At 34.4% G+C, this 15400-nt stretch overlaps 1 protein-coding gene across 2 annotated transcripts in view; it reads right to left on the reverse strand.

The window, feature by feature from the left end:
• The window catches only part of LOC125675361 (reticulocyte-binding protein homolog 2a-like), a 150442-nt gene that overhangs the window by 131240 nt on the left and 3802 nt on the right, over positions 1–15400 (reverse strand). For both annotated transcript variants that reach the window (XM_056160537.1, XM_056160538.1), the window contains one exon: positions 1889–1933. In XM_056160537.1, the coding sequence (XP_056016512.1) occupies positions 1889–1910 (22 nt within the window). In that variant the 5' untranslated portion in view covers positions 1911–1933. The remainder of the gene's footprint in view (positions 1–1888; positions 1934–15400) is intronic.

Below are 15400 nucleotides of genomic sequence, written 5' to 3' on the forward strand. Positions count from 1 at the left end.
GTGCATTTTTCAATATCTGTTAGTGAAGGAAGATATAAAAACAATGAAGATATAAAAACAATTTAACTTACCAGAATCAATGGAACATGTGTTGTCAGCTTGAGCAATGTGACAGATCTATCGGCTTTGGAGTCCCCTCCCCCCCCCCCCCCCCCCCCCCCCCTTCTATCACATCTGAGTTAGATTTGTCATGTAATGGGTGACAACATGTTGTTCTTTATTCAAAGTCAATGTCCATGATTGGCATAGGCATGATGATGTCTGTTAAGTCTAGATCATAGTTAATGCACACCAGCTGTGCAGTGAACAAAGATTCTGGAATTCACAATTTCGGATGGACATTTAAAAATCTCAATTGTGCTGAAGTATACTTCTTGCAATCCTGATGTAAATAAACACCCTCTTTCGTTGAAATTTTCACCAAGGCTATAAATTCATCTTCCATCACTTTCCACCCACTCCATGTTGTTGTCATCTGCCTTATGAATCATTCTTCCTTACCTTCTTCCCATGAGAGTTCCACAAAGGGAGATAATTTTTTGATAAAATTTCCGAATTTCATACCCCAAATAAATGACTTTCTATTTATTTGCAACCAAATTCCCGTTTAGTAGTGATAATTTATGCATAATTCTGTGTTTTAAACCACGAAACTATTTATTTTAAGCGTTTCTTGGGGTTTTATGACTCACTAAAAATAGCATTTAATTTGACAGTTACATAATCTTACTAGTTCAAACACTATACGACTTAAATCTGGAGAATGAATTTTAAAGTTATGTTCACCAATTCAAAGATACCGTTCAAATAGACTATGCGGAACTGAAATTATATGTGATTATTCTGCTTTTGATATTCTAATGACTAGCTGAAAATACACCATTTTTGCGTGAAATTGATGTGTACATTGTGCTAAAAATAGAACGGCCCATTAGGTGTTAGTTCGGGAGGTACTCATCGATTTTGCCACAAAATACGATATAACTAGTAAAATACTTCTGAAATATCATAAAAAGGTCTGAAAATTTGACAACACCTTCCATAATATTTTTTTGGTTTTGCATGGTTCTATCGTAGACAGCCTCTTAAAACTTAGCAAGCATGTACCGTGACTATATAGTACGCATACACCCCATTTTCTCCTTACAACTATTTTTTTGAAAACATTACATAATACATTTCTCTAACCCACTCACCCCCCTTAACTGAAGCATTTGTGAATGGCAAAACAAATCATGAACATTAAAGATTTTGTATCAGCAAATCCCACTGAAAACGATGATATGTGTCTGACGTGTAAAGGCTTGTGCACTACAATAGATAATAAAACACAATACCTTAATCCATGAATGCATATCTTCGTTATGCTGTGGACATATAACTGATTTTGAGGCATGTGACATAAGGCAATCCACGGCATACCCTTCTTCTGCACGTGTAGCTTATCTTTGTTTGAGGGAAATTATGTGAATTTGACCCCATCAAGTTTGTTTGGTTATCTACTGTCTGATTTACAGATTCCAGGGGAAATGTTTAATCATTGCTCACATCCAAAAGATAGGTTTATACTCCATTATTAAGGCGTGAACGGTCGATACATTTCTGTGTTTACAAAAGATTTTGCGGATGTTCGATATTTGTCCGAGGATCGTTGTGGTGGGCGGAGCGTATTCTAGTGCATTGCAATGATCAAAATACAGGATCACAAACTTCTGTGGATCGGGGTATGAGATGTTTGTGCTTTATTTTTATAAACATGATTGTACTATTGTAATCATTTCATGGTTTAACGCAGCTGCAACTCAACAGATATTGGCGTTCTACAAAACCTGTCAAAATTACAAATTGTGCTTTTCTCGTGTTTGGATGTATCTGCAAAAGTGTTTACCTGCACTGTAATCATTTCCCATTTCTTGTTTTTATCCAAGCAGATCTAGAAGAAAAAACAACAAAACAAACAAGCACATGTACGCATTTTATAAATTGGTCAACGATTTATCGTTACACATAACTTTCTGTTAATAATGATTGATTTAACAGTAAAAATATTTCTCAGATTCACTGCTCACCAGACAATCCTTCATATTAGATTTAAAGGCCGGGAGTAACCTAGAAAAATTTACACCCCTACAGCAATTAAGCATATATGGCAAGAGGGCAGGGCTTAGCAGTGTTACCAGAATAAGCAGCAGTCTGATGTTCGACTCTACACGTGCTCTGTAGCGGACGATATTTTGAACAGGGAGACTGGCATGATTTATCAAAATAAACTAAAGTTTTCCCGCATTTTTCTACCACTCTGCTCGATCTGTGAGGCACTGAAAGGATATGTTTTTACTTTAACAAAACTTCACCCTAGGAACTACAAAATGAATTCATCATTGTTTTATCCATGTCTTTTAAAACATGTAGTTTTTTTTTATAATATACACAAATATTGGTATATTTGATATACTAATACTTATGATTTTCCTCTTGGTACCTTTCAATTATGAGAAGAATTTGGGGGAAATTGTAGCTGTGCAATGGAGGACATGTGCATTGAAGGATTATTAAGAAACACTTTGTCTATTATGATATTTGGAGACCTACTATCTGTGATTGTCTCTTTTGACATTGTAATGTCCACACATAAGAGTCCAGATTGAGAGTAATTTTAGAGTGGTAGTTGAACAATTGGACATATTTGTCATCATTGATGAGAGACAATGGGAGTTACACAACTGGCCTAAGAGATTGTTGCTTAATCAAACAAACACCATGCTTGAAAATTTTCGAGAATCCTGCAAAACTCTGAAACAACGATCAGACTGAACAGTCCTAATGAGTTAATTTTTATAAAGTTAACCAATTTTTTTAAAGGAATGTGATTATATATAATTAAAAAATAAAATCTGGATTTACCAATGATATATGAGTAAGTACTTTTTTTCCACGTTGTACAGTGATTTGATTACATGTTTCCCTTGGTGCAATCCCTCTTATCTAGAACTAGACAAGCATGCTCGTGCAATATGTGAGTCAACATCCGGAGTAAACAATAACAAAAGATAATCACACCCACAAACTGCCAATTTCTAATTTGAAATACAAATTTAGCCCTGCTTCAGATTTTTTAGGCCAAAATTAAAACTTCATGAGAATTTATATCTAAAATAGATCTGGCCAATATATGCACAGTTATGAGGGGAACAAGCATACCCATTTTAAAATTTCAGTACAACAGCTTAATCATTATTTTTGCAAAATAAGTGCTGCAATCTGAACGTGACCAGAAAATTCATATATTCCACCATTTTCACCGATTGGCTGCTTTTATACCCAACTGCAGGCTCCGGGATCATGAAACTGTCTTAAACTTTAAGATTGTCTTAAATCAATAAAGTTGCACTTAAATCTTAAGACTGGTCTTAAAGTGGATCACAAAAAAAATCACTTAGTCTTAAGATTGGTATTTTGTCTTAAATTTTAAGACTGCCTTGGAGCTGTCTTAACTTTCTAAGACTATCGCTAAGTTCGTTCAAAATGGCCGCGCTGGTTGCATTTTTGAGGCGAGTAAGAGAAAATTAACGCGATGTCCGTCGTTGAAGATGTCTGTCCCTACCATGAAGCGGACAAATCATTTATTTAAGAAACAATAGACTGTCGGTAGATCGAAAACAGAATCTTGACGTTGAAAATCATATAATGAAAAAAAAATGTTTTTCTTTAAGCAGAGTATTGACATAAAAAGTTTGTTTACAGGAAAAGAAGTCAAATCCATGTAATCGAAAAGTAACACCGCTAGTCCAGAAAAATTGAGAGCGGGCGTTTTCAAATATATAAGCATAAATATGACTTCTTATGTGATCAAAATATCGCAGGATTGATCGCCCGATTGTCCGCGTTTCACTGCCTGATCGTAGTTCGTAAAGTAGATTTAAATGTGAAAGTAGCACGTACACATACGACCGTTTCACTAAAAAGTTACGACTACAAAAGTACATGTATTTACCTGACTGAGTTTGTTGACAATGTGAAAGAAGAAAACAATCATTACTTGCAGTCTGCATTTGCACACGAATAATGTGCAGTCCGAGCCCGAATTTGAAATTAATTAGAGTTATCCTTCTTTGCTACATGTACGCACACAGTCGACAAAATAAATAAAGGCATTGAATTTAATAAAATTATCGCTTCAATCACTCTTACATTTCCACTTTCATTCATTACTACTTTTAGAAAGAGGGAGGCGACGGGGTCAATACATCAAAATTTGTATGCATATGTATGTACATGTAATAACGAAAATAAGTTTCTTTTTAATAAAATGGGGGGGGGGGGTGTTGGTACATGTATGTGCCTGCGTCAGCATTAGTGATCATAAACTAGACGTTTTAGACACTGACTATGTTGTTTAAGTAATTTATTTTTTATATCTTTTTGTTACCTCTACGCAAAAAGAGTTCCTTGTTGCTATAGCAATTTAAGATTCTAGACTTAGACTTAAGTTAAGACAATCTTAGTTAAGATTTACTTAAGTTCGTTTTGTGATCCATTTAAGTCGGCAATCTTAGCTAAGTTCAAATCTTAATTTAAAGTCAAAATTTTGACTTAACTTTAAGACAGTTTCATGATCCCGGGGCCTGGCCTTTAAATTCATTTTCGTATACCGGAGTCTTGAGCTACGTTTATTCTCTGCTCAACCTTTGGATCAACAAACTATAGATAGAGAATTGGAAACGTCAACCAAATGAAACGTTAGAAATATGAAAAGATGAAGATAACGAACAGTGATCAATCTCGTAAGTCTTATAAAGCCCATAAACCTGGAAACCAATCTATTTACATTGGTAATCATTGCTCTGCCTAAAGATTGAAAAGAAGAAACAAGAGGCCCATGGGCCACATCGCTCACCTGAGTCACCTTGGTCCATATCAGAAGACTTTCTATATATATTTGCATGTAAAACCGTAGTCCTTACCATGGCCCCAATCTACCCCTGGAGGCCATAGTTTTCGCAAACTTGAATCTACACTATGTCAGAAATTTTTCTTGTAAATGTGAACTTCTTTGGCCCAATGGTTCACGAGAAGAAGATATTTGAAGATTTTTCCTATATATTTGTATGTAAAACTTTGATCCCCCCTTGTGGCCCCATCCTACCCCCAGGGGCCATGATTTGAACAAACTTGAATCTGCACGATATCAGAAAGCTTTCATGTAAATATCAGCTTTTCTGGCTCAGTGGTTCTTGAGAAGATTTTTTTAAAAAAAATTCCTATATATTTGTATGTAAAACTTTGATCCCCTATTGTGGCCCCATCCTACAACAGGGGGCCATGATTTGAACAAACTTAGCTCTGCTCTATGTTAGGAAGCTGTTCATGTGAATATCAGCTTTTCAGACTCAGTGGTTCTTGAGAAGAAGATTCTAAAAGAATGTCCCTATATATTTGTATGAAAAACTTTGATCCCCCCTTGTAGTCCCATCCTACCCCAGGGGCCATGATTTGAACAAACTTGAATCTGCACTATGTCAGAAAGCTTTCATGTAAATATTAGCTTTTCTGGCTTAGTGGTTCTTGAGAAGAAGATTTTTAAAGATTTTTCATATATATTTGTATGTAAAACTTTGATCCCCTATTGTGGCCCCATCTGACCCCCAGGGGCTAGGATTTTAACAATTTAGAATCTGTACTATATATCAGAAAGCTTTCATATAAATCTCAGCTTTTCTGGCTTAGTGGTTCTGGGAAGAAGATTTTTAAAGATTTTTTCTATATATTTGTATGTAAAACTTTGACCCCCTATTGTGGCCCCATACGACCCCCGGGGGCCATGATCTTAGCAATTTATAATCTGCACTATATCAGGAAGCTTTCATATAAATCTCAGCTTTTCTGGTTCAGTGGTTCTTGAGAAGAAGATTTTAAAAGATTATTCCTATAAATTTGTATGTAAAACTTTGATGCCCCCCTTGAGGCCCCATTCAATCCCCGGGGTCCATGATTTTAACGAACTTGAATCTGCACTATATCAAAAAAAAAAAAAAAAAACGAAAAAAAGAAAGAAAAAAAAAAAAAAAAACTTTGACCCCCTATTGTGGCCCCATCCGACCCCTGGGGGCCATGATTTTAACAATTTAGAATCTGCATTATATAAGGAAGCTTTCATATAAATCTCAGCTTTTCTGGCTCAGTGGTTCTTGAGAAGAAGATTTTTAAAGATTTTCCCTATATATTTGTATGTAAAATTTTGACCCCCTATTGTGGCCCCATCCGACCCCCGGGGGCCATGATCTTAGCAATTTATAATTTGCACTATATCAGGAAGCTTTCATATAAATCTCAGCTTTTCTGGCTCAGTGGTTCTTGAGAAGATTTTTAAAGATTTTCCCTATATATTTGTATGTAAAACTTTGATCCCCTATTGTGGCCCCATCCGACCCCCGGGGTCCATGATTTTAACAATTTAGAATCTGCATTATATAAGGAAGCTTTCATATAAATCTCAGCTTTTCTGGCTCAGTGGTTCTTGAGAAGAAGATTTTTAAAGATTTTCCCTATATATTTGTATGTAAAATTTTGACCCCCTATTGTGGCCCCATCCGACCCCCGGGGGCCATGATTTTAACAATTTAGAATTTGCATTATATAAGGAAGCTTTCATATAAATCTCAGCTTTTCTGGCTCAGTGGTTCTTGAGAAGAAGATTTTTAAAGATTTTCCCTATATATTTGTATGTAAAACTTTGACCCCCTATTGTGGCCCCATCCGACCCCCGGGGGCCATGATTTTAACAATTTAGAATCTGCATTATATAAGGAAGCTTTCATATAAATCTCAGCTTTTCTGGCTCAGTGGTTCTTGAGAAGATTTTTAAAGATTTTCCCTATATATTTGTATGTAAAACTTTGATCCCCTATTGTGGCCCCATCCGACCCCCGGGGGCCATGATTTTAACAATTTAGAATCTGCACTACCTAATAAAGCTTATCTATAAATTTCATCTTTTCTGGCCCAGTGGTTCTTGAGAAGAAGATTTTTTAATGACCCTACCCTATTTTTACCTTTTCTTGATTATCTCCCCTTGGAAGGTGGCCTGGTCCTTTTTTTAACAATTTAGAATTCCCTTTACCTAAGGATGTTTTGTGCCAACTTTGGTTGAAATTGGCCCAGTGGTTGTTGAGAAGAAGTTGAAAATGTGAAAAGTTTACAGACGGACAGACGGACGGACAGACGGACGGACGGACGCCGGAGTACGGGTGATCAGAAAAGCTCACTTGAGCTTTCAGCTCAGGTGAGCTAAAAATGGTATGTTCAATTGGTACTTTCAAGTGTCAATAATGTCAAAATCTTGAAAATGTTATTGACAAGAATGTGTTCTACTAGAAATAATGCTTTATCACGCATAACTTCATCACAAAGATCCGGGAAACGAAGTACATCATGTACTATGTTATTCAGCATAGGTTATTGTGTCATTGATGCATTATGTTGTATAATGCATAAACGTAGCAAGCATTTTGTATAGGTTACAAGCTTGAGCAACGAACGTTGGAGTCACTTTAGTGGAATAGTGGATATTAAACATAAACCAGACCGCTGTATGTTCAGAAAAGGTGAAAATTATGCTGATTTAAAGATTGCAAGAGAGCGTTATATTTGTTTAATTCCATAAAATTACAGAATATGAATTGTTTATAAAATTCAGTTTATACTTTTCGCACACCTTATCTGTAAAAAGGTGAAGACAACGAACAACGACCAATTTTACCGTTCCTTCAAAAAATACAAAATCAAAAGTAGAGCAAGCATGGATCCCTTGAAAACACCAGGTGGTATTATGTACCAAGGAGGAGTAAGCATCCTCTGTCGACCGGTAATATCCGCCGTGATCCCTATCTCTTGATCGGGTAAACGGAACAATCCTTTATTCAAAATTGGTGTCTAAAGATCTATATACTTAATTGGTATGAAACATTTCAGATTCACCCAATGACATGATCTATTGGCAAACTAGATCGTTCTAACGGCCATATGATTTGCAAAATGTCGACTCTAAACAAGACTATAAAACGCCTATAACACTAGTTGTTGCTGCAATTGTACTGCCTTAGCAGACAACACTGAAACATTCATATATTCTGGTACCATACGTTTCAGAACTTTGAAAGGAAGCCCAAATATTTTATGTGTAAAACAAATCATGAACAGTCATCTATCTAAGAACGTACACTAATTCAAAAATACTAACAGTAGGAGTCTGAGCTACATTTAGATTCATGTCAATTTTGGCGGCTCTTTTCAGTAATATATAAAGTATATCAATAAAAACCTTGTTTTGGTCGAATACCAAAAATGCAAGAATAACCAGAATGAAGATAGGTGATAAATTTAACAATGTTGTTTGACATATTTTGTAGATGATATGTATTACCTATTTTCTGTAAACATTTCTTCCATAAAGAACCAATGTGTACAGACCAGCATAGCACTAATCTATTTGTATACCAAGGAATTCATCTAAATAATTTCACCTACTTTGATTTACGTTTATCTACACTTTAAAACGTTTTGATAGTACCAATTAATAGCAATTGTGTTTTATATGCTTATCGCTTGTCATCCTATCCATACAGGGTACCCCAAGTCAAAAGTTTTCATCAATCAATGGAATTTAATTATCTGATAATACTCTGAAAATCGACATCTGCACTGGGTTAGCAAACATACATGTCAGCAATGAAATATGGCATTTTCTACTTTCGCACGGTAATACACGGGCGTCAAATCAGAAATATAGAAAATCACACTCTAATGTTGATCTCGGACCTGGGATTGGCCCCGAGATCACTCAAGGGGCAATCCCAGGTCCGATATCAACATTAGAGTGTGATATTGTTTATATCATATACCTATATCATATACCTAAAACACAACAAGTTGATAAACATTTTAAAAATTGGGGGGGGGGGGGGTATTGACCCAAACATAAATACATGGTATACAGTACAACGATATTTGACTATTTTAATCCTTCAGTGAGTTTACTTTAATGGTTATGTTCCGAGTACTATTGGCTTTTTGAAACATGCTAAAGTCTGGGTTTTGTAGCTTTATTCCATTGCTGGTCACGATAATTGGATGATTAATTATGGACATCCCCTCATGTGGTCTAGAATCTAGAGGTTTCAATTAACTGAACTGCTTGGCTGAGAAACTCGTCATATCTATCGTTGTGTTGTTCATGTACATGTATATACTATTACGCAGCTCCTACGGGGTTGCTAATTAAAACTAAAATTGGAAATAAGTGAATTATTTTAATTCATTTTTCGGATTTACCAAACTCGCCTGTTTTCATTATTTCATATAATTTGTAAGAGTTGTAGAACTTTGTTTACGTGGCGTCATCGTATGAACGGGACTATTTACAGATCTGATGCTGCTATTTCTTTGCTTAGGGAATGTTACCTTATACTGAAGTAAGTTTTTTTTTTACCGTTTCCCATCTGTTTAGCATCTATAAGTCGTTGAAATACGTCGGAAGATAATGGTTCTGCTTTTCTCGTTTTATTGCCAAGTCCTCGGGATTTTAGATTTCAGAAATCGTTTTAAAGCAGTTTTCTACATCAAAAATGCCGTAAATCAACATTTTATCTCCATTAGGACCGGGAATTTCTGAAAATGCTTCAGTACCTGCCTCCATAATCCTCCTACTGTTTTCTGTCGCTTAAAACGTTGATTGTTTTTAAATGAAGTTAAACGCGTTATTGTTCTAATTAAATAATTGTTACTTGGGTTACCCCCCTTTGCTTTTATGCTCGCTACAATTAAGCGCTGTTTTCGAAAACGTTTTTTATTTAATTTTTCTGCTTAAATTAAAGTTTATAGAGTAAGTAATATATTTTGTTCTCAATCTCAAGTGTATCGTGTTTTCACTACTAGGCATTGTGCAATATCCATTTCTGATCTATTTAGTTGAAGATCGTATATGGATTATGTTTATTTTGTAATGATTTCCAATGATACATTTGCTTTATCTAATTATCTTATAAACAATATAAAAGTACACATTATATGTTATTCTGTGTTTAGTAAACCAGAAGTGATAAATGATCTAGATAGGGTACATTATCTCCATCATGCATAGCTCTTATCCTTAGACGAATTTGACTCCACTTTTTGGCACTCGGTTTTTCCCTATATTAGCGCATAAAGTTTATTGTTATTTCGGATTTCAAACATTTGAAACATTTCGGTGGAGCATCATTGACGAGACATTATTTGTTGAAATGCGCATCTGGTGAATCAAAATTGGTCTCGTATAAGTTTTACTTGAGAACTATGTTTTGGTTCCAGCTGACACATCTTGTAACAACATTTTCTTGGTAGGGTTCATTATTGCAACTACATTTCAAACGAACTTTGCATTCATTCCCCTATTTCGTAATAGTACTTATACTTTAACTGCCATTTCAAAATATGAAACTCTTCTAAACCATGCTTTAGTTTTAGAGACATTTGATATATCAGTCACTGGGTCGGGTGAATATGTGCTAACGTCCAAATATTGGATTCCTTAACTTCAAAACAAACCCAAACAAAGATAAATTGCTGGATCCAGGAATTGGTCTTTTAAGCCTCTATCTTTGCGCGAAAATATTAACAGATGTGAAGGAGACATTTCTTACGTACTGTGGAACTGTTGGAAACGTACTGTATGTCAGAAGAGGTGTAAACCAAATGTGGATTTTAAAAACAATGTAAAGAACGTTTAGTAAACTTGAAATCACAAAGCTTTTCTCAAATTAACATTAAAACGTACGCGATCCAAGACTGTATTCGACCATTCTTCACGAAGGATTAAAGACTAAAATATTTGACATCATAGACAGTTGCTTCTTCCACAAAAAATGGAAAACAGAAAGATTCATATATAGTGATCAATCATCCGAAAAATGTCTTTGTTAAACACAACTCTGATTTCACGCACAAGAACCCTGAAGTTGAAATAAAAATATGCTGGAATTTCTCATTCACATTATCATTGCAGTCTTTGGTTATCAGAATTTCCAACAGTCTGTTGGAATTCCCATAGACAAGAATTATGCTATTTTGCTAGCTAATCCGTTTTCATATTCTTTTGAAGCAGGATTTATTCGACATTTAGATGTATCGAAGACGTTTAAATTATTGACAATAATGATATTCATTCATATGTCGATTGGATATATCCCTATGAGCTCGAAACAAAAGGCACCGCAGAGTATTCCACTTATGCTTCATACTGAGATATTTTATTGAAAATAGATGTTAACAGAAAACTAACAACGCAACCTTATGACTTCAGCTTCCTGTCTTCAACTTCCCATATTCATGTAGCAACATTCCATTATCACCTACACATGGTGTTTATATCTCTAAATTGATTCGATGCGCAGGAGGTTGTTATGCGTATAATTAGCTTTTGAATCGAGGTTACAAATAAACAAGTTGATGGTGCATGTGTTTCAATAGTCTCGTTTGGAGTCAGAATTTTACAAATTCTGTTGTCTTTATAACAATCTACTGTGCCAAAACCTATTATTGTATCAAATATTTTCTGAGGTGTATTACACCAAGTGTTAAACCGTTTTTGTCACAATTGTTTTGACTACGGTTAACTCCCTTTACCTGATCAAGATATAGGGCTCACTGCGAGTGTGAACGGTTGACATGGGATGATTATTCCTCCTAGGCACCTGATCCCACTTCTGGTATATCCAGGTCAGTGTTGGCTAAACTCTCTATTAAGCATTGTTTATAGGAGTTATGAGAATGATCATCGTTCGTTATTTTGACCTATTATGCATTCATCATTTTTTTAAATTTCAAAATGTTATTTGTTTAATGTGGATAAAGGAAATTTAAATTTTAAATCAATGGGGGGGGGGGTACATTTAACCCCCATTGGCAAGATTACAGTCATTAAAACATTAGTTCTACTCCTTTTGAATTATATTTTTATGTCTATCCTCAACCCACCTGTGTTTTATTGTAAAGAAGTCGAAAATAAATGTTTTCATTTGTATGGAATGGTTCAACTCATAGAGTAAAATAGATGTCCTTGTTAAGAAATATGAAGATGGGGGTCAAAAGATGATTAATCTAAAATCTTTCATAACATCAATGAAATTATTCTAGATACGACAACTTAATTCTACAAACAGGGGAATGAAAAACTTAATACCTGGCTTTGAACTAACTACGTTCATTTCTTGTGGGATTGAATGTGTCAAATTGCTCTTGAAAGCCTTGAAAAACAACTTTTGGATAGATGTAATCAAATCCTGGATTGAACTACAAAATGCTGGTACAGAATCAAATACAGCTCTATTTTATAACCAGATGATTCATATTGGTGGGAAAACGTTGTTTTAATAAACATCCCTTTGTCAGTAACATTAGACACATACATGATGTTATCGAAGAAGATGGTAGCTTTTTTAGCTATGAAACTTTTTGAGGTACTTATCCGAATGTGAAAATCAATTTCTTAGAATATGCAAGCATTATCCATGCAATAAAGACTTGGATTAAAACGTCTTCCAAAAACATAACTTTTAAAAAGTTAGCAAATACATTCATTATGTCAAACATATACAATGTAATGAAATGTAGAAAGTCCAAATGCTTTTATGAACTTCTCAACAACAAATCCTCTGTGACAACGTACAGGCAAAACAAGATCGAGTGAACTCTTAGAAATAGATAATACTGAGTGCAAATAATCCACAAAATACCTGTCATAAAAAACAAAAAATAGTAAACTTCAATAGTTCCAATATAGAATGCTTAATAAAATTTTAGCAACAAACTCATTTTTATTTAAAATAAAAAGTGAACTCAAAAATATCTACCTTTTGTCACAATGAGGAGGAAACAATAAAACATATAATATGGGAATGTAATTGTGTTAAATCATGTCTAGCTGATTTTGAAGTTTACTTAGAACAGAGAAAAAAATGTCAACTAGTCTTTACAAAAGAGTCTTTTATAGTAGGTATCCATGATAAAAACAAGGTTATACAAAATATTTTCATCCTTTGGTTAAAGTATTATATTTATACAGCCAGGTGTACAGAGAAAAATTGAGTGTGCGTTTTGCAATATCATTTTTAAATTATAATATGAAACACAACAATTCATTTCTCATAAAAATGGTGATACTAAACATTTTGATGCCGTTTGGAACATATTGAACCAAATATTTTCATCTCTCTCTCTCTCTCTCTCTCTCTCTCTCTCTCTCTCTCTCTCTCTAAGAAATAAAGACCTGTAATTCTGTATTACATGTATATTATGAAGATATACCATGAATTATTTACAGAATGTTGAAAAATAATATATATATATATATATATATATATATATATATATATATATATATAAAGCACAATCACACAATTATAACACCCAACCTTATGTTTACCCCTAGGATCTAAACGATACATGTGATAATCAATTAATTGATATATAAAGCACTAAATAATCACAACTAGGTACTGAAAATTTTCGCCCAGCCCGGGGTCAAACCAGTGACGTACGGCACCCACCGCCTAGAAAGATTGTCAAACCAGTGCGTAAGTCGTTGTGGCCGAGTGGACTTATGCACTGGTTTGAATATATATATATGATCAATATATATATATATATATATATATATATATATATATATATATATGATCAATATATATATATATATATATATAGATGATATATATATATATATATATATATATATATATATATATATATATATATATATATATATGTATGTATATATATATATGTATGTATGTATGCATGTATATATTTATCTATTTATATAAAGTATCTTTTTTGGAAGTAAAATACAGGAAAAAAACCTCTAAACACTTTGTTAAAATATTTCTACCGTGTTGCCGGTCTTCAGTCGTGTTTATTTCTCATAGCAACATAACGCACGACTACATACACGAAAGTACTATGAAGTCACAGTAAGTATTATAAACGTCAAAGTTGATATTGCGCGAAAAACATTTGAGAAAGGTAAGAGTCGTAATAATAAAATGAATGATACTCACTCGACCTCGAGGACACATTTTTTGTCTTTAATAATTAATGTCTTGTAAGACTTGTATGCAAATAACGTGTTATAATAACTGATTATAACAATATTGACGTATTTACGATTAACTACTTTTTGTAATATTTCTTGTTTGTATTCACTTAGGCCAGTAGTTGACTGTTTTGTGAACAAACATTTGTAAACTATTTAAGTGTAAGCAAAGTCATATTTTAGGATGTGTCCACGAGGTCGGGTGAAGAAGACGGTAGAAATATTTCAATACACCTCTTCATCTTTGTGGTTAAACATATTTTTTTCTGTTGAGACATTGTATTGGGTTTTATGATATCTTAAACTTTGATCATTATTTTGTAAAATGTATTGATGCGAAATATGTGCAACTTTAACAATTGATAAATTCATTCATTGGATGAATATACACACAAAAGCATTCTTAGTTATTGCATATAGTGTCTATCTAACATATAACATATTGCTTCTCTCTATGACATTTCAGAGCTGTTCAAACGCAGCACTTTTTCCCAATATTTCGTGATCTTTTTACACCGAAAATTATCTTTAAATAATTATTCCATGTTGAACCCAAACTAAGCATGGTAGAATTTTTTATAGAATAAAAACACATTATGACCGGATTTTTAGGTCACCTGAATTCATTCAGGTGACCTATTGCTATCTGTTTCTGTCCGTCGTCGTTCGTCGTGCGTTAACATTTGAACATTTTCAGCTTCTTCTCTGAAACCCCTGCACCAATTTCAACCAATTTTGGCATATAGCATCTGTGTGTGAAGGGAACAAAAATTGTGAAATTCGTGGTCCCTGCCCCCCGGGGGCCTGAGGGGTGGGGCAAAAACCATCAAAATGAGTGTAATTTTAAAAAATCTTCTTCTTTACTCTTGGACATCAAGAAGCCAAACTCTGGGCATAATTATAATGAGCATTGAGCCCTCTACCAAAATTGTGAAATTCATGGCCCCTGGGGCAGGGATTCTTGTGTTAGAGTGGGGCTCTATTGGTCATATAGTGAAAATGTAGAAATTCTTTGAAAATCTTCTCTGTCTCTGGGTATTAAGTAGACAAACTAATAGCATGGTAATGATGAGCAAGGATGCCTCTTTATACCCCCCGCAACAAGTTGTGGGGGGTATACTGGAATCGAGTTGTCCGTCTGTCCGTCCGTCCGTCTGTAGACGCAATGGTTTCCGGGCTCTAAAGCATTATCCTTTCCACCTACCGTCACCATATCATATATATGGACTACCCATGGGATGAAGATGTTCCCTATCGATTTTGGGGTCAAAA

This window comes from Ostrea edulis, chromosome 3 (genome assembly GCF_947568905.1).
Source record: "Ostrea edulis chromosome 3, xbOstEdul1.1, whole genome shotgun sequence".
NCBI lineage: Eukaryota > Metazoa > Mollusca > Bivalvia > Ostreida > Ostreidae > Ostrea > Ostrea edulis.